This window comes from Callithrix jacchus, chromosome 1 (genome assembly GCF_049354715.1).
Source record: "Callithrix jacchus isolate 240 chromosome 1, calJac240_pri, whole genome shotgun sequence".
Taxonomy (NCBI): Eukaryota; Metazoa; Chordata; class Mammalia; order Primates; family Cebidae; genus Callithrix; species Callithrix jacchus.
The window spans coordinates 81,026,966-81,053,536 of NC_133502.1; the positions used below are offsets into that span (position 1 = coordinate 81,026,966).

At 39.4% G+C, this 26,571-nt stretch overlaps 1 protein-coding gene and 2 non-coding genes across 10 annotated transcripts in view; all 3 read left to right on the forward strand.

The window, feature by feature from the left end:
- The first annotated feature begins 1,597 nt into the window (after positions 1–1,597).
- IARS1 (isoleucyl-tRNA synthetase 1) overlaps positions 1,598–26,571 on the forward strand; it is an 84,154-nt gene continuing 59,180 nt past the window's right edge. The window contains exons 1-14 of one of the 8 annotated variants that reach the window (XM_078365977.1): positions 1,598–1,666; positions 4,074–4,121; positions 6,384–6,509; positions 8,007–8,163; positions 8,373–8,492; positions 10,413–10,495; positions 11,188–11,305; positions 13,408–13,555; positions 16,293–16,380; positions 16,656–16,716; positions 20,275–20,370; positions 23,441–23,563; positions 24,001–24,092; positions 25,918–26,016. In XM_078365977.1, the coding sequence (XP_078222103.1) occupies positions 4,099–4,121; positions 6,384–6,509; positions 8,007–8,163; positions 8,373–8,492; positions 10,413–10,495; positions 11,188–11,305; positions 13,408–13,555; positions 16,293–16,380; positions 16,656–16,716; positions 20,275–20,370; positions 23,441–23,563; positions 24,001–24,092; positions 25,918–26,016 (1,334 nt within the window). In that variant the 5' untranslated portion in view covers positions 1,598–1,666; positions 4,074–4,098. Of the gene's footprint in view, positions 1,667–4,073; positions 4,122–6,383; positions 6,510–6,914; positions 7,036–8,006; positions 8,164–8,372; positions 8,493–10,412; positions 10,496–11,187; positions 11,306–13,407; positions 13,556–16,292; positions 16,381–16,655; positions 16,717–20,274; positions 20,371–23,440; positions 23,564–24,000; positions 24,093–25,917; positions 26,017–26,571 lie in introns of all 8 variants that reach the window. The other 7 variants (XM_078365980.1, XM_035301265.3, XM_035301254.3 and 4 more) reach the window with 7 other exon arrangements.
- Positions 2,667–2,799, forward strand: LOC118148520 (small nucleolar RNA SNORA84). The gene has a single exon (XR_004735353.1). It is a non-coding gene; the product is annotated as a small nucleolar RNA SNORA84 (small nucleolar RNA).
- Positions 5,930–6,036, forward strand: LOC118148061 (U6 spliceosomal RNA). Its single transcript, XR_004734842.1, has one exon. It is a non-coding gene; the product is annotated as a U6 spliceosomal RNA (small nuclear RNA).

Consider the following 26,571-nt stretch of genomic DNA (forward strand, 5'->3'; position numbering starts at 1 on the left):
GTCGCTTCAAGAGTCATTCTGGATTCCTAGGTTTCCAAAACTTCAGACTTCAAGGAGAGTGGGGACAACTACGCAGCAAGATAAATAATTTACACGTTCCACCTTCTCCTGATATAGATAACATGTATACCTTATTTTCTATTGCTGCATAGCAAATTATCTCAGTAACATTCATTTTTTTTACTCACAAATAATGCAATTTGGTCAAGACTCACTAGGGACTGTTCATCTGTGCTCCCTGTGCTTTCATTGGGGTGGTTCAGCCAAGGCTACAGGATCTGCTTCTAAGATGGCCCAGTCTGCCTGTTCATGGGCTTCTTACAGCAGAGCAACAAAGCTCTAGGAGCAAGTGTTCTCAGAGGCAGGAAGCAGATGCTGTCAGTCTCTTAAGACCTGGGCCAGAAACTGGCTCAGTCACTTCACTGTATTCTACAGGTTTAAACTGACAGCCCAAACAGAATGAAAGGGAGGGGACACAGATCCTCACTTCTCAGTGGGGGAGTGTCAGAATGTGTGGCCATAATTTGAATCCAGCACATGCTCCACAAGCCAACAAATAAGTAACATCAAGCAGCCTTACCTATCCTCAGTTCCTGCTCCCCAGATAAAACCACCTTAAATTTAATTTCTCTAGCGTTTGTCTCCATGTTTCTACCTCCAGCAATTTAATTTATCTAGTATTTATGCAGACTTACTGCAATGATAATAAATATGCAGGCCAGGCGCAGTGGCTCATGCCTGTAGTCACATTTAGGGAGGCTGAGGCAGGCAGATTGCTTGAGCCCACGAGTTTGAGAGCAGCCTAGGCAACATAGCAAGACTCCATTACTACAGAAAATAGAAAAATTAGCCGGGCGTGGTGGTGCTAGCCTGTAGTTCTAGCCAGTTGGTCCCGGATGAGGTGCAAGGATCATCTGACCCCAGGGAGTGTTGAGGCTGCAGTAAGCCGAGACCGTGCCACTGCACTGCCTCGGCCTCCCAAAAGTGCTGAGATTACAGGTGTGAGCCACCGCGCCTGGCCTGCAATAAAACTTTTAAATCTGGTTGTCAGGCTCTTTCTTCTCTTTTGTTTTATCACTTCAAATGGCCATTTACGATCTGAGAAGCGACTTTGGGGTCACCAGCTCAGGCCCCAAAAGCATAATTATTGAAGTCACCTCTCGAGGTTGCTGTCTGTCGATATGAATTTCAGGTAAGAAGAGTCCAGTCAGATAAATACCGACAAATGTAAATAAGATAACATGAGCCCCGACCTAGCTGCTGCTTCCCTGTGGGCCTTTACCTACTCAGAGTTGCCCACAACCCGAGTGCGACCTCGGTCTACAATAATGGAACAGATACCAGCAGCACGAACACGGCAGCCCAGCCCTGCGCTCAGCGAGGGTTCCTATTCCTTGTGGAGCCGCAAAACCAGCAAGTACAACTGCGGCACCATCCGGACGAGAGGGCGTAGTCAAGTCCGGTGCAACGAATAGCCGCCTGGCTTGTTGGTAGGTGTCAGGCAGCGCGTATTGATTGGCCGGTGAGGAGCTAGGCTTCTTCCCTCGATCTCGCGTTGTCAGCGCGTTGCATCACCTCCGCGCGCCGGCTCATAGCTCTCTTGCCGGCAGAATTGCTGCTAGACTTGCTGGCCCGCGCGGCTATCCAGGTACGCGGGGACCCTCAGGTACGCCCATTCTTCCCTGCAGGATCCGGCCCTCAAAGGCGAGGGGCACGCACGCGTTACAACCCCAAAACAGTAGCACTAGACTTAATTTTTAAAAGAACGTGTTTCTTCAGGTCTTTCCTCTCGTTCATTTCCAGGCTGAGTTTATGGTCGCCTTTTTTTAATGAGGCGGTGTTTGAAATGAGTAAAATCTTTTGAAAAGGATACATTATACATAGTATCAGTTGGTACGGCTGTGACTTTATGTGTAGGTAATACGTATTTTTGTATGTCTTAGTTTATTATCATTAAGGGCTGCATGATTATTTTATTGATGTACCGTAATTTGCTTTTCACTGTGAATATTTAAATTGTTTTCAGTTATTTGCCTGTAGAAACAATTATTCAGTGAATGTCACTGCATACGTATTTTGTACATTTGCGTGAGTATACCTGTGGAGCACATGTTCATAGGATATAACTAAATTGAGGAAAGGTTTGAAATGGTCCCTCCTTGAGGTTACATTTGACATAATTATGAAGCCCTGAGAATAAAAAGGGAAAACAGAAATGGATTTAGAGGAGAATGGAAAAGAAATAGACTTCTAGGTAGAATCCATATGACTCGATGATTAATTGGATGTGTCTGTCTTCTGATTAGTATCAGGATAACTCAGAAATGCATTGCCTAGGTAATGAGAAGAATATTGGAACCGCTAATACGGTAGAGTTAAAAACGGGAGCAACTGTGGAAAGAAAGATTATGAAATTTTAAACAAAACAATGGTTTTAGTTTGCGTTTCCGAAATATATCGAGGCGAAATATTATGAAGAGAATGTGAATAATTTGAAGGGGATGTTAAGGAGAGTGGTCTCGAAATTGCCGAACGGGAAGTTGAGGTTAAGGTGGCCTGAAGGAGTTGTGGAACAGGGAAGAATGAAGGGCCTGGATTATAAGAACAAAACAAAGGGGATGGCATCCCTCTGCACAACCTGGCAAGGTTAACCTACCCTGTCCCCTGCCCTGTGGTTGCTGGATGCTGTGGTGTATGTGCAGCTCTCCAGTGGATACGATGGGCCATAGCAATCCTGTGATTTATGCATGGAGGCTGCTTTTCCTCAGCAGCCGCCATAGCCCGGTCACTGGAACATGGTTCTTCCTGAATAGTCAATCCTGTTATACTGAGTCTTTATGCTTGGCATAATAGTGCAGTGATTTTTAATTTCGGAGGGAAAGCAGAGATTCCCTAAAAAACACTGTAAAAACTGAGTGAGCTGGCCAGGCACAGTGCCTCATGCCTGTAACCCCAGCACATTGGGAAGCCCGAGGCAAGAGGATCACTTAAGCCCAGGAACTGAAGACCAGCTGTGCAACATGGCAAAACCCTGTCTCTACAAAGAATACAAAATGAACAAACACACACAAAAAACTGGGTGAGGTGGTGCGCACCTGAAGTCTTAGCTACTAGGGAGACTAAGCTGGGAGGATCACCCAAGCCCAGGGAGGTCAAGGCTGCAGTGAGCCGTGATTGTACCACTGTACTCCTGCCTGGGTGACAGAGTGAGACACTGGGGAAAAAAAAAGTATGTCCTTCTTCTCAGAAAGCTTAAATATTATTTTCTCAAAAACAAAAATTCAGATAGACATTCCTGAATAGTTGTCAGAACAGTGCAAGAGTGGTGATGTTCAAACTTTGATGTGAATTTTCATTCCCTAGGGATCTTGTTAAAATGCAGGTTCTGACTCCTAGGTGCGAGGTAAGGCTGGTAAGTCTCCATCTGTAATAAGTTCCCATAGGCTGGGCACAGTGGCTCACACCCATAATCCCAGCCCTTTGAGGCCGAGGCAAGCAGATCGCAAGGTCAGGAGTTCCAGACCAGCCTGGTCAACATGGTGAAACCCTGTCTCTACTAAAATAATACAAAAATTAGCTGGGCATGGTGGCGTGCACCTGTAATCTGAGGCAGGAAGCTGAGGCAGGAAAATTGCTTGAACCCAGGAGGCAGTGGTTGCAGCAAGCCGAAATTGCACCACTGTACTCCAGCTTGGGCAACAGAGCAAGACTCTGTCTAAAAGAGAAAAGCTCCCATAGATGTGGGCCATTGTAGGACCAGCCTTGAAGAAGTGACAAAGGTCTTAGAAGTGATGAACGAATGTGTTGATATCTAAAGGTCTGTTAGTCTTCAGATAACAATCTCATAAGTTTCAGTTGGCCTCTGATAAGGTACCCAATGTACCTAAATAAATCAGTAATTGCACAAACACTTCTTTTGATCCTTGAAAGGCTAGAGGTTGTAATAAGAGTTGAACATCTAAAACCTTGCAATTTCTGTTTAATACTTATTGATGGTATACTGTGATCAGAAATAGCTATTTCAGTTAATTAAACAGCCCAACTGTTCTTATCCTGTTTTTTCTTAAACTCAGAAGCACTCACACATCTGAAAATTTAATGAAGGTGAAAGAAAATGAAAGGTACTACTTGTCACAGCCTTTTTTTTTTTTTTGATAACTTGAATCAATAACTTGCTTAGACTATGATGCTTTTGATGCTTTGAGAACTGTTTGATATATGTGTCTTTTTTTGTAGAGTTAATTACCCTGGACTGTTGTGGTTCTTGAGTACTTAAGGTTTTTTTTTATCTTCTCTGTTGTTCTCTTATTAGCAATTGTATTCCCTTGTAATCCACTGTTGACTTGGAAATCTTGCACCCACCTTGTTAGAATTGTTAATGAAAAATAGATTTTGGGAAGGAAAGGTCTCAAGGATGCTCTCTAGATGCTTAGGTCAGCTCACTAGATACTTCAATCACAGATATATCAAGTGTCTCTGAATGAGGTTATTAGCAAAACGTTTAAAAGACACTTTAAGACTTCTCACTAGAGACTAAACTTATCCTTCATAAAAATCATGAATAAGAAATAAAAAGGGTAAAATGGAAAATTGGAATCTATATTCGAATGTGAGATTAAAACTATACCAGTTTTCCTCAAAGAGAAGATGAAGTTATTTCAAGAGAACTGATTTCTGTCATGTGAGTGTGGGTAAGAAAATTCTTAAGAGATTTATTGAGATTTTTAGAGAGGTTACTTTGAGATTTTTTACTTCAGATTATTAATGAGTTTTTGCACCGTCAGATAGAATTTCCAGGATTTTCTTGCTTTTGGAAATATTGTCTACCATTACTGAATATTAAGTCATACCGAGTACCTTTCCCTCACCATATACAAAAATAACTCAATATGATTCTTGGTCTAAATGTAAGCTAAAAGTCTGTAACCTTGTTTAGGTAATGGTTTATTAGATGACACCAAAAGCTTAAGCAACAAAACCAAAAATAGACAAATTGGGCATCATTAAAATTAAAAATTTTTGTGTTTCAAAAATACCATCACTAAAATAAAAAGACAGCCCACAGAACAAGAGAAGCTTTTTACAAATCATATATCTGCTAAAGGATTTGTATCCAGAATGGATAAATAACCCTTAAAACTCAACCATAAAAAAGCCTAATTAGAAACTAGGCTAAGGATAAATAAATAAATATCTATCCAAAGTGGATACGCAAATGGCCAATAAGCACATGGAAAGATGCTCGGCATCATTAGTCTTTAGGGAAATGCAAATCAAAACTACAAGATACTATTTAACATCTCCCAGGATGACTGTAATCCAAAGATGAACAATAAGATGTGTTAGGTAGCATATAAAGACATTAGAATCCTTATTCACTGCTGAGGGAATGTAAAATAGTACAGTCACCTTGGAAAACATTTTGGCATTTTCTCAAAAAGTTAAATACAGAATTATGTGACCCAGAAATTCTGCCCCTAGTTACATACCCAAGAGAAATGAAATGTAGATCCACACAAAATTTTGTACATGAGTGTTCCTAGCAGCATTATTCACAATAACCAAAAAGTAGAAACAATACAGGTGTCCAAGAAATGATGAATAGACAAACAAAATGTGGCATATTCATGAAATGGTATACTACTAAGCTATCAAAAGTAATAAAGTATGAATACATGTTACATTGTGGATGAACCTTGAAAATGTGCTGGAGAAAGGGAACCAGTTACAGTAGGCCACATTTAGATGATTTATGTAAATTTTTCCATTTATATGAAATGTCCAGGATAGGTAAATCTATAGAAGCAGAAAGAAGATAAGTTGTTGCTACTGGCTATGGAGAAGAAAGAATGGGGAGTGACTGCTAATGGTCATGGAGCACTTTGGTGGGGAGGGGAGGTTGAAAACATTTTGAAATTACATAGTAGTAGTATTCGCTTCAGCAGCACATATACTAAAATTGGAATGATACAGAGAAGATTAGCATGGCCCCGGCACAAGGGTGACACACATATTTGTGAAGTGTTCCATATTTTTGATGAATTTTTTCAATTTTGTTAACTTCTCTTTGAAATATAAAAGTATCATGTATTTAACTGTTCTCTTATTGTTGGACAATTAATTTTTGACACATTTTCACTACAATAAATAATATAATGAACATCAAAAAAGGAAATTAGATAATAATTATACTACCTTGTAAATATGCTAAAAAGCCACTGAATTGTACACTGTACATTACAGTATGTAAATTGTACATCAATAAAGCTATAATTTTTTTAAAGTATGGATAGTGTCATATACATACACCCATGTTAATAATATGGTACACTGTTATTCCTAGATTTCGCTTTTGACAGTAACAAATTTGATTTCTTTTACAGCAACAAAATGGTTCAACAAGTTCCAGAAAACATAAATTTTCCTGCTGAAGAAGAAAAAATCTTGGAGTTTTGGACTAAATTTAATTGTTTTCAGGAATGCTTAAAGCAATCGAAACATAAACCAAAGTATGTGAATTTCTTAGGTAAAGGGAATGTCCTTAAGAATAGTTATTTCTTGGGCTGGGCACAGTGGCTCACGTCTGTAATCCCAGCACTTTCGGAGGTCAAGGCGGGTGGATCACGAGGTCAAGAGATTGAGACCATCCTGACCAACACGGTGAAACCCTGTCTCTACTAAAAATACAAAAAAATTAGCCGGGCGTGGTGGCACGTGCCTGTGGTCCCAGCTACTCGGGAGGCTGAGGCGGAAGAAACGCTTGAACCCAGGAGGCGGAGGTTGCAGTGAGCCGAGATTGCGCCACTGCACTTTAGCTTGGTGACGAGCAAGACTCCATCTGAAAAAAAAAAAAAAAAGTTATTTCTTAAACTGAATCCCATTAAAACAGATACTCTTTTTTTTTTTTCTTTGAGATGGAGTCTTGCTCTGCTGCCCAGGCTGGAGTGCAGTGGTGTGATCTCTACTCACTGTAACCTCCACCTCTGGATGCAAGTGGTTCTCCTGCCTCAGCCTCCCAAGTAGCTGAGATTACAGGTATCCGCCACCATGCCCAGCCAATTGTATTTTTAGTAGAAACAGAGTTTCACCATGTTGTCCAGGCTGGTCTTGAATTCCTGACCTCAAGTGATCCATCTGCCTCGGCCTCTCAAAGTGCTGGGATTACAGGCGTTATCTACCACTCGCGGCCTAAAGTAGATACTCTCTTCATCTTTGTATTCCCAGAATCCTCCAGCCCTCTATATAGTGGGTATTCAGTAGTAGATACATACATTGAATGAGTAAGTACCCTGTAGAAGGCTACTGTAGTGCCTTCTGCCTTTAGTTCTCATTTACCTAAAAGACTAGCCCTTTAATCACTGTTTTCTTTTTTTTTTTGAGATGGAGTTTTGTCGTTACCCAGACTGGAGTGCAATGGCGCCATCTCGGCTCACCGCAACCTCCGCCTTCTGGGATCAAGCAATTCTCCTGCCTCAGCCTCCTGAGTAGCTGGGACTACAGGCGTTCACCACCATGCCCAGCTAATTTTTGTATTAGTAGAGACGGGGTTTCACCTTGTTGACCAGGATGGTCTCGATCTCTTGACCTCGTGATCCACCCTTGGCCTCCCAAAGTGCTGGGATTATAGGCGTGAGCCACCGTGCCCGGCCAATCACTGTTTTCATTATATTTCTCCTCTGGTAAAAAACTTTATGAGATAGGGGTTTATTGCTCTATTTTACTGATGAGATAACTCAAGATCAGAATAAATAACTTGCCTTACGTCATGGAACTAATAAATGAAAAATGGCTAATCAAATGGAGGTCTCTGCCAGCTCTACCACAATTGTAGCCTTTCTGAAGGCAGGTCCACCAGTAAATATCTAATCAATTATATTTGCCAATTTTCTGATCTTGCTGGTTTTCTCCTTCCAAAAAGACTTCACTATGACAAAAGCTATCTATAGAAAAATGCTTTAAATTTTTGCTTTTTTTAAGTGACTTGATATATTTTTATTACCTCTTAGATTTACTTTCTATGATGGTCCTCCTTTTGCAACTGGACTGCCTCATTATGGACATATACTTGCAGGGACAATTAAAGATATAGTTACAAGATATGCTCACCAGAGTGGGTTTCATGTTGACAGAAGATTTGGATGGGATTGTCATGGCTTACCTGTGGTATGTTTGAGTGTCCAGCTTTATAATGTTATGATTTTTTTATAAGCATTAGATTTCATCATATAATATGTTAAATACGAATGTTGACTGTAGACCTTTTCTTCTACTTCATTTCTATATTTGTAGTTCGATTTGTTTTATTTTCTAGAGTTGCATAGTTGCAGTTGTTTCATGAGGCACATGGTAACAATGTTATCACAAATTTTCAGGAATATGAAATTGATAAGACACTAGGAATCAGAGGACCAGAGGATGTGGCCAAAATGGGGATTGCAGAGTATAACAGTCAGTGCCGAGCAATTGTGATGAGATATTCTACTGAGTGGAAGGTATGTAGGGTTATTGTCAGTAGAATGAACAGAAACTGTAGTTATTAAATGGGCATTGAGATGGTTTATGGTCCCTTGTGCTTTTTTTATTTATTAATTTTTTTCTTTGTAGAAAAACTGTTAGCTTAAACTGAACCATTTTCTGACTTCCATGTGCTGAACTTGGTCTACCTTTCTTAACTAATCACCAATAGGGAAAAATTCTGATAAGCATAACATGGATATGGGCCTCTTCTTTTTTTCTCAAATACTTTTAAAAATTTTTTAACTTTTTATTTGAAATAATTTCAAAATAAAATTAGTAAACAATTACAAAAATAAAATTAATTCCCCTATATCTTTCATTCTTCTTTCCCAACTGCTAACATCTTCAATAACCATAGTATTAATCGAATTTTCTTTTTTCCTTTTTTTTTTTTTTTTTTTGAGACAGAGTTTCGCTCTTGTTACCCAGGCTGGAGTGCAATGGCGCAATCTCGGCTCACCTCAACCTTTGCCTCCTGGGTTCAGGCAATTCTCCTCCCTCAGCCTCCTGAGTAGCTGGGACTACAGGCATGCGCCACCATGCCCAGCTAATTTTTTGTATTTTTAGTAGAGACGGGGTTTCACCTTGTTGACCAGGATGGTCTCGATCTCTTGACCTCGTGATCCACCTGCCTCAGCCTCCCAAAGAGCTGGGATTACAGGCATGAGCCACCACACCCGGCAATATTAATCAAATTTTCAAAAGCAATTGCCCCATTAATTTTTATTTGGACCAATCACATATTTCATTTAGTTGTCATGATTTCTTAGTCTTCTTAAGTATGGGACATTTTATTCAGTCCTTCTTTGTCTTTCATGGCCTTCTCATTTCTGAAGATTGCAGAGCAGCATTTTATAGAATGTCTCTCACGCCGGGCGTGGTGGCTCACACCTGTAATCCCAGCACTTTGGGAGGCCGAGGTGGGTGGATCACGAGGTCATGAGATCGAGACCATCCTGGTCAACATGGTGAAACCCCGTCTCTACTAAGAATACAAAAAATTAGCTGGGCATGGTGGCGCGTGCCTGTAATCCCAGCTACTCAGGAGGCTGAGGCAGGAGAATTGCCTGAACCCAGGAGGTGGAGGTCACAGTGAGCCGAGATTGCGCCATTGCACTCCAGCCTGGGTAACAAGAGCGAAACTCTGTCTCAAAAAAAAAAAAATAGAATGTCTCTCAATGTCTGAGGTTTCCTGATGTAATTTAGGTTATACATTTTTGGTGAGAATGCCACAGAAGTGATGCCATGCCCTTCTCAGTGCATTGTATCAGGTGGCATGTGTTGTTGCTATGTCCATTGATGGTGATAACTTTGTTCACTTGATAGAGGTGCTATCTATCAACCTTCTGCTTTGTAAAGTTGTAGTTTTTCCTTTGTAATTAATAAGTATCTTATGGGGAGATTCTTTCCAAATATTCTTTTTTTTTTTTTTTTTTTTTTTTAAAGATGGGGTTTCACCATGCTGGTGTGGAACTCCCCACCTCAGGTGATCCACCCACCTTGGCCTCCAAAGTGCTTTGGATTACAGGCATGAGCCACCACGCCTGGCCCCAAATATTCTTTTTCTTGTCATACATTCACTCATTAATGTTAACATCCATGAATGATTTGTGCCAGCAATAATTATGCCTGTGGTATTTGCCAAGTGGTGGTTTTGGTAGCCTCGTATAAATGAATATTTATACTTACAAATAACATTTTGTGCACGTAGAATGAGTGCCAAGAAAACTGGTTGTTTACCTTACATAGAATGTTGTTTGCAATATATATTTACTCATACCGTTGATTATTCTGTTTTCCCGAAATTTCCGTTATGTGGTGACAGTAGAGGTAAGTACACATTGATGTACAATTATAAATATTGTCTAATACTGTTCTATATTAATATTTTAAAGTCTACCGTTACCAGACTTGGCCGGTGGATTGACTTTGACAATGACTACAAAACTCTTTATCCAGAATTCATGGAAAGTGTCTGGTAGGTTTATTTAAAATTGTAAATATGATAAATATTCTATGAATATTCTGTTGTATTGGTTATTGGAAAAGTACACTAGCATGAATCAGTTTATTTTTGAGTCCATCGTTATTTCTCCGAAATCTTTGGGAATAGGTTTGTTGTTGAATGTAGGACTTTTCTTTTATTTTTTTGAGACAGAGTCTGGCTCTGTTGCCCAGACTGGAGTGCAATGGCATGATCACGGCTCACTGCAACCTCCGCCTCCCGGGTTCAAGTGAATCTCCTCCCTCAATCTCCTGAGTAGCTAGGATTATAGGCACCCCCACGCCCGGCAAATCTTTATATATTTAGTAGAGATGGGGTGTCACCATGTTGGCCAGGCTGGTCTTGAGCTCCTAACCTAGGTGAGCCACCTGCCTTGGCCTCCAGGAGTGCTGGAATTACAGGTGTGAGCTGCTGCGCCTGGCCTGCCAGTTGCTTTTCTTAATCAACATGTTTTAAACATCATTCAATGTTAGTAGATATTAACATTGTAATGTCTGCCTAATGTCTTACTATATTGATTAATTTACCAGCTAGTCTTCCAATGAAGGACATTGTTTTTTCCCTTACTTGGCAGACAGACACTCTAAACAGAAAATGACATAAATGTTTCCATTTTAAGAAATAGAATTTTGGTTATGTAATTGTGAAACTCCATCTCTTATCAGGTGGGTCTTCAAACAACTCTATGATAAAGGCCTTGTTTATAGAGGTGTGAAAGTCATGCCCTTCTCTACTGCATGTAACACTCCACTTTCCAACTTTGAGTCACACCAGAATTATAAGGTACGTGAAATGTAGAGACTTTATTCAGCATTGAGTTTTGTAGGTAGAAGTTGAATGGTTGTGATCACAGTAGTTATTCCCAAGTAGACCCGGTGTGGAATGTCGCTCACACCGTCAGTCACTTTGACCACTTTTTACTGAGTGCTGAAAATATTGCCAGTTACTATACTAAAGCTCTGTTAAGATGAAGGATTTGTTTTCTACATTGGATTTATGATGTATCTTAATGTAATAGGTTTTGCTTTTTTTGACCAAGAAAAAATATTTAATTTTGACATATTTTCAAACTTGCAGAAAAGTGGAGAGAGTTCTTTATCTCCTTCAACTAGATTCCCTAAATGTTAACCTTTTGCCACATTTGCTTTATCCGTCTCTCTTTTTATAGAAGTGGGGTACAGTACCCTTTGAAAGTAACTTGCAAGAATTATGGCCCTTTTCCTATGAAAACTACATATTTCCTAAAATCAATAACATTGGTTTAAATAACTAAAGTTAGAAAATTAACATTGATACTCTATTACCTCATGTATAGATCTTATTCAGGTTCTGCTTGTCTCAGCAGTGTCCTTTATAGTTTAAAAAGAAAAAGGAAAAGAAACAAAAGAAAAACAAAAAAGACCTACATTTTGTACTTCCGGCAGTGATATGTCTCCAGCCTTTAGTCTCAAACAGCTCTTTAGTCTCTTTATGCTTCGTAATACTGACATATTTGAGGAGGTACAGGCCAATAGTAGTGTCCCCATGCACACGAGTGTTCATTGCAGCACAGTTTACAATAGCAAAGACCTGGAACCAACCCAAATGCCCATTGATGATAGACTGGACAGGGAAAATGTGGCACATATACACCATGGAATATTATGCAGCCATCAAAAACGATGAGTTCGTGTCCTTTGTAGGGACATGGATGAACCTGGAAGCCATCATTCTCAGCAAACTGACACAAGAACAGAAAATCAAACACTGCATGTTCTCATTCATAGGTGGGTGTTGAACAATGAGAACACATGGACACAGTGGGGAGCACTACACACTGGGGTCTGTTGCAGGGGAAATAGGTGAGGGACAGCGGGGGGTGGGGAGTTGGGGAGAGAGAGCATGGGGAGAAATGCCAGATATAGGTGAAGGGGAGGAAGGCAGCAAATCACACTGCGATGTGTTAACCTATGCAATAATCTTGCATGTTCTTCACATGTACCCCAAAACCTAAAATACAATGAAAAAAAAAATAGTAGTGTCCCTTATTTCAGGTTTTTTCTTGTGTGACCAACAGCTCTTGTGTCACTTTATTTAAATTGCAGTTGGTTTTTGTTGGGGACTGATTTTTTTAGAGCTGTTTATATTTAAATCTTTGATATTTTCATGTTGAAACATTGCCCGAGAGCTGGAGACAATCTTGTTTTTTTATTTAATGAGCTGAATTTATATGGGTTTATTACAATTTTAAGTATGTGTTGCTTTAGTAGGATCTTTTTGACCTAACTCTTCATGGACTTACAAAATAAATAATCATAATACTGAAACCTCCATTGTATGTTCCTCTTTAGAAATTACTTAAAAAGTTACCAGAGGCCAGACATGGTGACCCATGCCTGCAATCACAGCACTATGGGAGGTTGTGGCAGGTGGATCACCTGAGGTCAGGAGTTTGAGACCAGCCTGACTAACATAGAAAAACCCCATCCCTACTAAAAATATAAAAATTAGCTAAGTGTGGTGGCATGTGCCTGTAATTTCAGGTACTTGGGCGGCTGAGGCACAGGAATCACTTGAACCCAGGAGGCGAAGGCTTCAGTGAACCAAGATGATACCACCTTTAGCCTAGGTGATAGAGGAAGACTCCATGTCAAAAAAAAAAAAAAAAAACCAGTCACCAGGTGTCTTAAAATATTTAATTTGTGACAACTAAATATGCTTTTAAAAATAATTTTTAAAATATTTAAAAAATTTTTTACTTGGAATTTCTTGCTATTTTATTTTTATAAGTCTGACAAGTGATTCTTCAGTTTATCCTGAAGATTTATCTTTAGGATCAGTTCCTTTTTCTTAGGTGTCTGTCATTGTGGATTTGTAAAACAATACTTTACCTCAATTTATTTCAGGATGTTCAAGACCCTTCAGTATTTGTAACTTTCCCTTTGGAAGAAGATGAAACTGTATCTTTAGTTGCTTGGACAACCACTCCCTGGACTCTACCTAGTAACCTTGCCGTCTGTGTTAATCCAGAAATGCAATACGTGAAGATTAAAGGTAAGTGGGAGGATGCTGGTTATTTATGATTAATATGTATATGTTAATTTTATATTTTGGAAAATATGAAGGCTTACCTTTCTTTTTGCATGAAGAATAGAATTATTTGAAAAGAATCTGACTTACTTAGAAAAATTATTTTTCTTTTTTTCTGTTTTTTTTTTTTTTGAGACAGTCTCACTCTATCGCCAGGCTTGAGTGTAGTGGTGCGAACTCGGCTCATTGCAACCTCTGCCTTTCAGGTTCAAGCGATTCTCCTGCCTCAGCCTCCCAAGTAGCTATAGGCATCCACCACCGCACCCAGCTAATTTTTGTATTTTTAGTAGAGATGGGGTTTTACCATGTTGGCCAGGATGGGCTTGATCTCTTGACTTCATGATCCGCCTGCCTTGGCCTCCCCAAAGTGCTGGGATTACAGGAGTGAGCCACCACGCCCAGCCTGTTTTCATTTCTAATTGAAAACCAACACAACATCTAAAATCATATAGAAATGTAAAAAGTAGAACATAAAATGTTCTTATAATTTCCAGTTTATAATATATTTTTCTACACCATGCACCTATGACAGATGAAGAATCTAAGATTCAGATATGTGGCATTACATTATTACTAGTAATTGGTACCAGAACTTGAGAACTTTTGCCTTTCAAACGTTCCCTTGTAGAGAGTTACCAGTTTCAATGAGGGCCTTTCCATAGAGATTTGCAAAGAAGATTGGTACTTTGTGAACACAAATATACTTTCAGGTTTGGATAGTTTTGTGGAGGCGAAAAGAGAAGAAAAGAAAATCTTATTGCCAATAAAAAAGCTGTGGTGCAGCTGCTGTGGAAAATAGGGGCATTTCTTCAAAAAGCTGAACAGAATTACACTGTGGGCCAGCAATTTCATTTCTGGGTGTTTTCCCCAAAGAATTGAAAGCAGTTTTGAACAGATACTTCTACACCCATATTCGTGTAGCATTATTCACAATAGTCAAAATATAGAAGGAACCCAAGTGTCTATCGTTGGATAAATGAATAAACCAAATAGGGTATTTACATACAATGGAATATTACTTGGCCTAAAAAAGGAAGGAAATTCTGATATAGGCTATGCCTTGGATGAACCCGTATTACATTATGCTAATTAAAATGAGCCAGTCGCCAAAGTGCAGATACTACATTATTCATATATGAGGTATCAAGAAGTGAAATTCAGAGAGCAAAAAGTAGTAGAATGGTGGTTGACAGAGACTGGAAAGGAAAGGGGAGTTGTTTGATGGGTGCAGAGTTTCAGTATAGGAAAATGCAAAGGTTTGGGTATTGATAGTAGTAATGATTACACAACAGTGTAGATGTGTTTAATGCTGTTTAATAATGGTTGCAATGATCTTTTTTTTTGGAGACGGAGTTTTGCTCTTGTTACCGAGGCTGAAGTGCAATGGCGGGATCTTGGCTCACCACAACCTCCGCCTCCTGGGTTCAGGCAATTCTCCTGCCTCAGCCTCCCGAGTAGCTGGGATTACAGGCACGCGTCACCATGCCCAGCTAATTTTTTGTTTTTTTAGTAGAGACAGGGTTTCACCATGTTGACCAGGATGGTCTCAATCTCTTGACCTTGTGATCCACCCGCCTCGGCCTCCCAAAGTGCTGGGATTACAGGTGTGAGCCACCGCGCCCGTCCGCAATGATCTTTTTAAATAGTTGTATTAAAACAGTCGACTTGATTGAACAGTAGATTGTGCTGGCAAGGAAAAATAGTGAGAAAGGAATGGGAAAATATTAATTGTCAGAAAACAGGTACAGAGGGAGTTTTTTATTTATTCTTTCCTGGGGGACCAAGAGTTGACCTACTGGAAAGAACTGTTGGCCACAGAGAGGCCTGGCTTTTGCAGTGCCCCATAGATACCCATTTTTCTTATAGTGAACTAAGTACATGACATAGGCTCTAGTAAATTTCAGATATGTAATATCATAACTTACGAGTGGGAATTTAAATTGGCCCAAATTTTCTCTTAAGTTTTAATGGTTTGTACATTTGCTTTAGCGTTTCTTTTTCTAGGATGCCGTAGGTATCCTCTAGAAACATTTATAATAGGGGTACACAGATACATCAAGGACATTATTATCCCAGTGTTCATAGTAGTGAAAATTTGAAAGGAATTTAAATGTCTGACAGCTTGTTAGAAATAACTCATAATCATGTAAAATGGAGTCCCATGGAGTTCTTTCAAAGAGGGAGAAAAGTCTGTATGTGCTAATATTTGGAAGAATGTTGACAGTATATTAAGTGAAACATTGTAAAACCAGATAGGATATTACCTTAATTAAAAAATAAAAGGAATGTACATATTTGCATATGTGTTTGTTAGTATATACATAGAAAAATATCTGGATCAATAGATGCCCAAATGAGAATGTCTGAGAGGGGGTGATATTACATGGCACTTACTTTGTGAGCTACTTTGTCAATGTTATTTTTAAACATTCATATATTTACCTTATGAAGGAGAAAATAAAGAATAATTTACTTAAAATGGATATTGGAGTGATAAATAATAACTACCAACTGCCTAAGTGCATTTGATGTTTTTGGAAAGCAGTATACCTTAGTTTGCAGTATTTCTCTGTGAGTGTTGGGCACACTAGAGGCACATGATATAGGGGTTCCTCGGGAAAAAAGTATGCTTGATGCATGTCTTTAGAATCAGCCAAATTCAGAATATCACCCATGTCCATGTTCTTCCTTGTTCTCATAGATGTTGCCAGAGGAAAATTGCTCATTTTAATGGAAGCCAGATTGTCAGCCCTCTATAAATTGGAGAGTGACTATGAGATCCTTGAAAGGTAAATATTCAAATAGTTGCTCTGTGGGGGTGGGGGTGGGGTATATGTGTCTGGGTGTGCCTTTAGTTTTAAAAAGAAAAAATCTTTATTATCCAAAAGCTGCATTATTCAAATTTAGTTTTAAGTACTAATACTAAGTACTTTACAGTCACACATTATAGCATTAATGGCTAAGGAGCCAGCAAAGCAGAGGCGAGTGGTGGCTTGGCTTGATGGGGCTGTAGCCTCATATTTGATTCTAATTTAATTGTGAGTTTGCCTTTCTCCTTTTCTAGATTTCCTGGTACCTATCTTAAAGGCAAGAAGTACAGGCCCTTGTTTGACTATTTTGTGAAGGTAAGCTTAGGGACTGCTACTGTGGGGGCTCTCCACAATCTGATTATCTGATAGCTGGGATGAGGTGATAAGTGGAATTCACATTACCTTACTGTTATATTGCTTGTATGAGTGTACCTGAATCCAGAAAGTCTGCTTTAGTGCTAACAAATTAAGTCTTTTTTGTTGCTTTCTTGTTTTAGAGGATTTTTTTTTTTTTGAAACAGGATCTCCTCCACCCCCTTGGGCTTGAGTACAGTGGCACAATCATGGCTCACTCCAGCCTCAACCTCTTGGGCTAAAGTGATGCCCCCCTGTCCCAGGTAGCTGGGACTACTAGCATACACCACCACCACATCTGGCCAAGTTTTTTATTTTTTGTAGAGACAGAATCTCACTATGTTGCCCAGGTTGGTCTTGAACTCCTGGGATTACAAGCTTGAGCCTCTGCACCTGGCCATGATTTTTTTAATATATATTTTTCTCAAATTATATGAATAATCACTTTACATTTTATTGGATTTTTATGTGTATATTTGTATTACATGTAGTCTACGTATCACCCAGGGCATTTATTTACGGCTTTTTTTTTTTTTTTTTTTTGACAAATTTAAGATAGTCATCAGAATAAAACATTGTGTGTAAAAGTAAACACAATTTTATATCGAGGAGGTTAATGAGGCAGGTTTTAAATCTAGGTACATGACAGGGCTCATACATTTAGCACCTTAATTTCTTCAGAGTCAAAGTTGTTTTATGTGGTTTTATTTTCCAAGAGCGGAGAATCCACAGCTGCAGTTGCAAACCCTGTCACTCACACTCCCTCACTAAAAGAGTGTTGTCAAGCAGGAATTCCTCCATCCTTATTTAAAGGTCTTGAAATGAGATAATAAGGAGGCCTGGCTTTATTGGTTATGTGGAAATAATAATCAACTGGACGTATCACTTACATCCCATCCCAAAAAAAAAAACCATTTGCTGAACCCTCTGTTTCTGTTCCTTGTAGTCTCCCTCAGTCTGGTTGATTCAGGAGACCTCACACACACACACACACACACACAGAGCAAGCAAAAAGAGAAAAGGAGGGGAAACTTTTACTTTAAAGGAGACTTAACAGACATGTTAACCTATCACAATAACGTGTGCTTCATTCAGATGATGATTCAAACAGGCTTAAAAGAAAATCAAAAGGCAATTAGGGAAATATGAAAAGTGCCTGCATGTCTGCATGATGTTATTTGGTTTGGGCCCTATCCACAGTGTGTCTGTTACCTGCCTCTTCGCTTTTGTGCTTGTTTTTCTACATTTCTTCTTGCCTTCTTCCTCCTGCATAATGGCCTTCTTCCTCCCACGTTACTGCCCAGTGGATTTCCATATGCTCTGCCTTCGTCCCATTCCTTCCTACAAGCAGTAGTTATTTCCCAGTATTAGGGACATGCCCTCCCCAGTCGCTGTGTAGCAGACTTGTTTCCTGACCACATCCTTCCATGCTACTTTAGATATATCCTTTATTCGGTCAAACTGGCTCTTTCCTTTCCTGCTTCCCTGCCTTTTTTCCTACCATTTTAAAAGTCTTTATCTTTTTTTCATGTGTAGATATGCTGAGTTAACTCACCCTTCAAGTCTGAACTCAGATGTCATCTGAAAGTTTTCTGAAATGCATCTTTCGTTTCTCCCTTGGAGAAATGTCTTTACTTTATTCTCCTATCATATATCTTAACATACTTTATGTTGTATTTTTTTATTACCTAAAATCTCTTCCACTGGATCAGTGACGCTTCACCTTTCTGAATCACAAACCCTATTGAGAACCCAAAGAAAGCTCAACTCTCTGAAAAAATGGACTTGGACAGACTAGATAGGAACTTTAGGTTAAATAGAGGTCTGTCTGGAATGTGCACTCGGTACATATCCAGTTGAATAACACCTACCCATTAAATAAACTTCTTAAACTACTTGAGACCTTCAGTGACTTTAGACGAGTACTGTAAGTCGTTTGACCCAGGACAGAATTTGTCTGATGTTCGCTGACGTATACCTGTTCTACAATACCAAAGGAAGCTGTGTCAGCAGACATCGTCTATGGAGTAGCACTGCCGCTCCTGGTGGTTGGTATCTGCTGACCTGGGTGGAAGCAGCCCAGCCATGGCCTGGATAGTCCCCAGGTGGACCCTGAGAGATGAGATGCAGTGACTTAGTCTATACTGGTTCTAAGTGTAGAACATGTGATTAAGTATCCATGTAATTCTAAGGACCCATGTATTCTTTCTGTTTAAACTATCAAAATTTTAGCACCTGTCATACCATAACTTCTAAAATGTTTCAAGGGGATTTGGGTTACAGCAATGAAATTTTATGGTTATATTTCAAGTTTAGTTTTAAGTTCCAAAGAGACAGAGTGCTGTGATGAAGTTGAAATAACATTGTATTTGCAACCAGAAGACTTGTTTCATTCAGGTTATGGTTTCATCACTGTTGTGTGATTTGGATAAAGACTAATCTTTGTTCTGAATTTGCTTATCTGTGAAATGCAACTACAGTCAGAATGTTTTTAAGACATGGGATACTAATAGCTTTTTCCAGGATTTTAGGAGTTAAATGTGAAAATACTTTTTAACCAATGCAAAAAGGAAGGACATCGAAGGGCCAGTTTGGCAGAAACAATGGTTTGTGGAAAGAAATGTAGAGATGAAAATAGAAACAGTAGGTCTATTAGCATTATATGTATTAACGTGATGATATTGCTGTTGCAAAGAAAATAAAATTGAACACATTTCCCCTGAGTCTTAAGGTGGTGGAGTACCTGTAAATAGAACTTACTACTTGTGGCTCCCACCTGTTCCTTTCGAGACTTGCCTTTATAATAATAACTTGAGCTGAGTTGAAAGGAAAAAGAGAAGCAAAACATATACAGTGATTAAAAATGTACCAGTAAGTGAATATCCTAAACTGCATACTAGGAGCAAAAATGGGGGGAGGGAGAACTAATGAAAAACATCAGTTTGGGCTGGACGCCGTGGCTCACACCTGTAATCCCAGCACTTTGGGAGGCCGAGGCAGGTGGATTACAAGGTCAGGAGCTCAAGAGCAGCCTGGCCAAGATAGTGAAACCCCGTCTTCGCTAAAAATACAAAAAAAATTAGCTGAACGTGGTGGTGGGCACCTGTAATCCCAGCTACTCAGGAGGCTGAGGCTGCAGAACTGCTTGCACCTGGGAGGTGGAATTTGCAGTCAGCCAAGATTATACTACTGCACTCTAGCCTATGTGACAGCAAGACTCCTTCTCAGGAAAAAATAAAACAAAAAACAAAAAACCCATCAGTTTGTAACCAAGGAAATTAGAAATTTTTATCTGCCAGTCTCCAGATAATTTGATTTCTAAGTAGTAACTTTTTATTTATGGGAAAAACGTATTGAATTAGCATGTTTCTTCCCAACTTCAATTTTTCTTTCTTTAATATTTCTGGAAATAATTTTACATGTTGAAAGTGTTTCACGTTCTTAAGAAAAACTGTTACGAAGTTAGCATTGTAATATAGTAATGTTTCATCCCTGAAGCCTGCTGCCCTTTTTTTCCAGTGTAAAGAGAATGGCGCTTTCACTGTACTCGTAGACAACTATGTGAAGGAAGAAGAAGGCACAGGGGTTGTCCACCAAGCTCCTTACTTTGGTGCTGTGAGTAGTATAAATCTGGCAAATGTATTTGAAAAGTATGTTGGTGGCCACTTTTTGTAGATGTTGAGTCATGTGTCTCATCATGTTGGGCCACCAGGTTGGCGTCTTTTCTGACTCACTGCCCACAAGATGGCTTATAAAATTTGCATCTCCAATTCCCTTTCATCCTAAGCTAATTTCTGGAAAGAGTGGGTCAAATTCAGGGCCACTTCCAGGCGTTTAATCTTTCTAAAAGGCCCACAGTGCCTTGCTGTGTCTTTATTTATTCGTTCATGCAGTAAACTCTTTCTGGTATACAGGTCTGTGAGTTTTGACAGGCATCTAGAGATGTGCAGGTGCCTCAGTCACCAAAATACACACCATTCCCATCAGCTCTGCTGTGTTCTTAATTAAATGCTACATGATCAGAAGGGGGAATTTGACTTCTCCCCCACCAAACCGTACTCCAGTTAATTTTATATTTTGCCCCAAATAATTTTTCTAAAAACAGTTTCCCTTTCATGTACTTTGTGTATAAATAAAAACAGAATGACATAAAGGCACATACTTTGCAGTAAACCACCTCTCACCTTAAATCATGGTGCTGCCACTAACGGGCAGTTCCAGGCTGTTACTTGGCCTATCTGGGTTTCCTTTGCCTCCTCTGTAGCATGGTGTAGCACCTACACATTCCTCTAGGCTTGATCATTTTGTTGGTGAGAGGCATTGGAAATGCGACTTTGTTCTAAAAGGCAGTGAGAGTAGTCCGTCTTTATTTACCATTTTGCTTTTATGTTTAATCTCTGGGATTTAATTTTATTTATTATAGATATAGGGGGTACAGGTACTTTTTTTACATTGATTTGTAGTGGTAAAATATGGGCTTTTAATGTAACCATCACTTGAAGTTTTATTCTGGAAATCTTGAAACATACACAGAAGAAAATATAATTCTTTTTGTCACATCATCCAGCTGCGTTCTCAACATTTTGGTAATCTCTCTTGTTTTCTTCCTCCATATAGTACCACAGCTTTTATTTTGACTAGAGGATTCAGAAGCAAATCCTCAACATCATGTCTTTCATGTATCAGTAATTCTAGCTGCATCTCTGACTAATAAGGACTTTTATCTTCACTACTGTGCCATTATTATTTATATCCAATAAAGTCAGCAATTCCTTAATAATCACCCAATACCTGGTTCGTATTCAATTTTGGTAGAAGGAAGTATTCTTGATAATACTACTTAAGAGTTTTAGGAACTAGTCACATACTGTTTATAATTATTTTAGGGTCAACGAGTATGGTTACCCCACTGATAGTAGATAATTAAAAAGGTAACTTCTTGGTTTTGAATTGTAGTTTAGGTTTTCTTTTTAAGTGTAGGTATTTGTCATTAACTCTAGAATTATATCTCATGTCACTCTGAGTGCCATGCACATTAACATTACAGAAGATTGAGAACGCCATGCAGGTTAATGTCATGGAAGATTTATTCTTTAAACTATAGCCTTTAACCCCAATTGGTAAACATTTTCTTTCTTTTTTTTTTTTATCTGAGACAGAGTCTTCCTCTGTCGCCCAGGCTGGAGTGCAATGGCACGATCTTGGCTTGCTGCAATCTCTGCCTCCTTGTTTCAAGCGATTCTCCTGCCTCAGCCTCCCAAGTAGCTGGGGTTACGGGTACCCACCACCTCACCTGGCTAATTTTTTGTACTTTCAGAAGAGATGGGATTTCACCAGTGTTGGCCAGGCTGGTCTCAAACTCCTGACCTCAGGTGATCCACACACCTTGGCCTCCCAAAGTGCTGGGATTACAGGTGTAAGCTACCGTGCCCCACCTTGGTAAACATTTTCTGAGAGTCCTTCTTTTGCTAGGCAAGGTAGTGTTTGATCTCTGTGGAGTCTGTGCACTTGTGCATCATCATGTTGAACATCACTTGTTCTGTATGCATTTAGGAAAGCTGCTCTTAGCTTAATGCACTGGGTAGTGTTACTTGCTCCACACTCAGTAGTTCAAATTGCTGCACTGAGGGGCTTTTCCTGTTCACCCACATGACACCACACCAGTCAGCCTCAGCACAGGGAGAGGTGAACACAGATCTAGGTGGAAACATGTCCACTTTCCAGCTTGTCTTGGAGTCAACCCAGAGTGTAGTTTCACTAACATAAGGCAGTCTCTTTAATTTTATATTTAGGCATCGAAGCACAGCGGTGAAGCTCTGGAGCCTAGTGTTGCTGCTTCATAGCTGAGTTATTTCTTGGTACCTTGACTTTCCTATCTGTAAAGTAGAAATGACTGCTAATTTGTATAAGGGGAGCACCTGGTGAAAGCCTTCTTTGTAGGATCATTGGGAGGTGTTTTGTTTTGTTTTCCTGCCACTTTGTCTGAGAGCATTTTGAGGGGTAAGTGAGCATGTGTAAAGTTCTTAGAATACTGTCTCACATAGCACTTTGCTAAGCATTTGCTCTATTGTTAACAGTCTTCAAAATATATTCCTGAAGCTTCATGGTATAAGCTATGCCAGTTTGCTTATTTGAAAAGTAAATACTTTGGATTTTTAGGTCAGTGTTGCCATCCTTTGGGGTCTTCCTTGAGAGGGTGCAAATCCAAATGTACATCAAGCACCATGTAATACTAACAGGCCATGCCTTATACTTGTGTGTATTTTGGTTTTTGTGTGTGCTACTGTTATAAACCAAATTTGATTTAGTTTTAAAACATTCATGCGTGGCTGCTCTTCCTATGGAGTAGCCATTCTTCATTCCTTTACTTTGTTAATCAACTTCCTTTCACTTAAAAAAAAATCATGTATGTCATCTATCTTCTCATTTAGTGGATACTCAGGTACATACAGAGGTCTGGGAAATAATATTTGAGAAGACTGGACTGGGTGATCTAATCCCTGTCCAACTGTGAGGCTCTGATTCTCCTAATGGTCTTGAGTTACCTTCAGTTAACAGGATAAAGTTAATGACATGTATATGTTATAATATAGAACAATTATCTTGGGACTCTATTACCTCATGTTTGTTCCCCACACCCATACTTAGATTGTTTTATTCTTCTCTCCTTTTTGCCTTTTCTCAGGATGACTATCGGGTCTGTATGGACTTCAACATTATTCGGAAAGACTCACTCCCCGTTTGCCCTGTGGATGCATCAGGCTGCTTCACAGCAGAGGTGACACATTTTGCAGGACAGTATGTGAAGGTCTGTAATCCATGTGGCATAGAAGGGTGTCTTTTACTTTTGATTACTGTATTATGGTTTATAATTGTAAGTCTTCTAGGAAGTTGTTTTTATTTAGTTTTGTTGTCACATAAAATCAGTAAAGATGTGATCAGTTACGTTCAGAGGGTCTCATATCTTTAGAGGAAGCATGCTGTAATTTCACAGGGAGAGATCAGAAAAACTGCTCCAGTTTATGCCTCATGAAACAACTTTGTGACCTTGGGGTAATCATTTCAGAAAGAAAACTTTATGACCTTAAATGTTGTGGAATGTACTGGACTTAAAGTTAGAGACTAAAAATAATTAATATTTGTTATTTGTGCCTTTTATTCATGACAGAATATCAGTTTCTAGTAATACATTGTTCCTAAATATTACAGTATATTTTAATGGCTAAATTTAATTTTTTTTAACAGGATGCTGACAAAAGTATCATCAGGACTTTGAAGGAACAAGGCCGACTTCTGGTTGCCACCACCTTCACTCACAGCTACCCTTTTTGCTGGAGGTCAGAAGTGTTGAGATTCACTTGGGGTGGCTGGCAGAATATCATAGAAATATTAGGAAAGGTTATAGATTAATCTAAAACCTATAACCTTTGCTCATATTTTTTGCATGTGTGTTTGTTTCTTTCGTTTTCTTGAGACAGTCTCACCCAGCCACCCAGGTTGGAGTTCAGTGGCGCCATCTTGGCTCACTGCAACCTCTGCCTCCCAGGGTCAAGCGATCCTCCTGCCTCAGCCTCCCAAGTAGCTGGGACTACAGGCATGTGCCACCATGCCTGGCTAATTTTTTGTATTTTTAGTACAGACGGGGTTTCACCATGCTAGCCAGACTGATCTCAATCTCCTGGCCTCGTGATCTGTCTAGCTTGGCCTCCCAAAGTGCTGGGATTACAGGTGTGAGCCACCATGCACAGCAACCTTTCCTAATATTGCTATAATATTTTGCCATCCACCCCGAGTGAATCTCAACAAGAAGAAACAAAGACTGTGTTGTAGCTAGAGCTTCTAATCTGTGCTTACACTTTCTATGTTTGCCTGTTCCATATTTATGGTGTTCATCTCATTTGTATCATTTAGAGTCGGTTTGGGAACCTGCCATCTTACTTCATTTTTAGGACAGTTGGGTTTTTTGTTGTTATTTTGAGATAGCATCTCAATCTGTTGCCCATGCTGGAATGCAGTGCTGCATTCATGGCTCACTGCGCCCTTCACCTCCCCAGCTTAAGCAATCCACCCACCTCAGCTTCTGGAGAAGCTGGGACTATGTAGGTGGTGCCATCACACCTGGCTAGTTTTTGCATTTCTTTTAGAAAGGGGGTTTTGCCATGTTGTCCAGGCTGATCTCAAACTCCTGGGCTCAAATGATCCTCCCACCTTGGCCTCCCAAATTGCTAAGATTATAGACATATAGACATGAGCCAGCCACAATGCCTGGTCTAGGAGAGTTTTCTGAATGGCCAAAATTCATTCTTTCCTTTTTTTTTTTTTTTTTTTTTTTTTGAGACAGAGTCTTGCTCTGTCACCCAGACTGGAGTCTAGTGATGCAATCTTGGCTCACTGCAACTTCCATTTCTCAGGTTCAAGCTATTCTTTTGCCTCAGCCTCCTGAGTAGCTGGGACTACAGATGCATGCCACTACCCCTGGCTAATTATTTTTGTATTTTTAGTAGAGACAGGGTTTCACTGTGTTAGCCAAGATGGTCTCAATCTCCTAAACTCGTGGTCTACCCGCCTCGGCCTCCCAAAGTGCTGGGAATACAGACGTGAGCCACGATGCCCGGCCTTAAAATTCTTACTTCCTAAGGAACTGTGTGAGAAAAATAGATCTGTACAAATCTGTTTTGTGTTGTAGCCACATTTTTTTAGGATGAGAAACATCTCTAAAATTTTGTCATGGAATTTAATGAAAAATTTAATGTGATTTTAACATTTAATGTAAGCCCATGCTATAAAGGCGTGGGGAAACGTGAAATGTTCGGTTGCATCATATTTGGTTTTCACATTGCCTCTTCTGTGCTGAAGTTGAAGTTGACATTGTTTCTTAGACAATTGTCATCAGCAGAACTATATTTTTTTTCTGGTCGTGTTCTTATATTAGTTTTCGCCTTTCTTACTATTGTGGAAAGAGATGACCAATTTCGAAGACTTAGTTATAACAAAAATATCCTTTTTGTTATCTATATCAAAAGCTTTTATCTATAACAAAAATAAATATTAGCAGAAGGCCAAGTAGGTGATGATGCTGTCAATAAAACATGAAAAGTAGGTCTTCCCCTGGTGCCTGCTAGTCCCAGCCTGAGCAGCTATGTCTGTGTTTTGCTTCCCTAGATCAGACACTCCCCTCATTTACAAAGCGGTGCCCAGCTGGTTTGTGCGAGTGGAGAACATGGTGGACCAGCTCCTAAGGAACAATGACCTGTCTTACTGGTGAGCAGTAAAATGTGTTTCTTCATAGTGTCTTTTGTCATGTCGTTGCTAAGTGTGTTTTACACTTCCCTGAAATCCATTTTCTATTGTGTATTATAATAGCTATCTTTTATTCTGTGTGTTTAGGAACACAAAGTAATTCAAATAATGTTACAGAACAGAAGTAATATCTTTCTTGTGATAAAGTATATATGAGAGTATTTTTCTTTTTAAACTCTAGAAATGAGAAACTCACATTTATTTGATTTATGGAATGAAGTGACTTTGGAAAAATGTGGCTGTGCTAGCCTTCAGTAATAATCATTTTCAGATATACCTGCAAATGCCATGTGTACTTAACTGTTGTCGGTCCTGTAGTGAACAATGTCCCTTGTGCTTGGCTTTATGGGTAAGCTCCAAGCAGAAACCTTTGCTTTCCTCAGCTGATATGTGTCCTGCAGGTGATAACCCAAGAGGTATCATTTCAGCCTATGGGTACAAAATGAAACAAGGCTTGATTGAACCTATGTATTTCAGAATAATGTTTTTCACTACGAGTTTTAAAGGTTATCACCA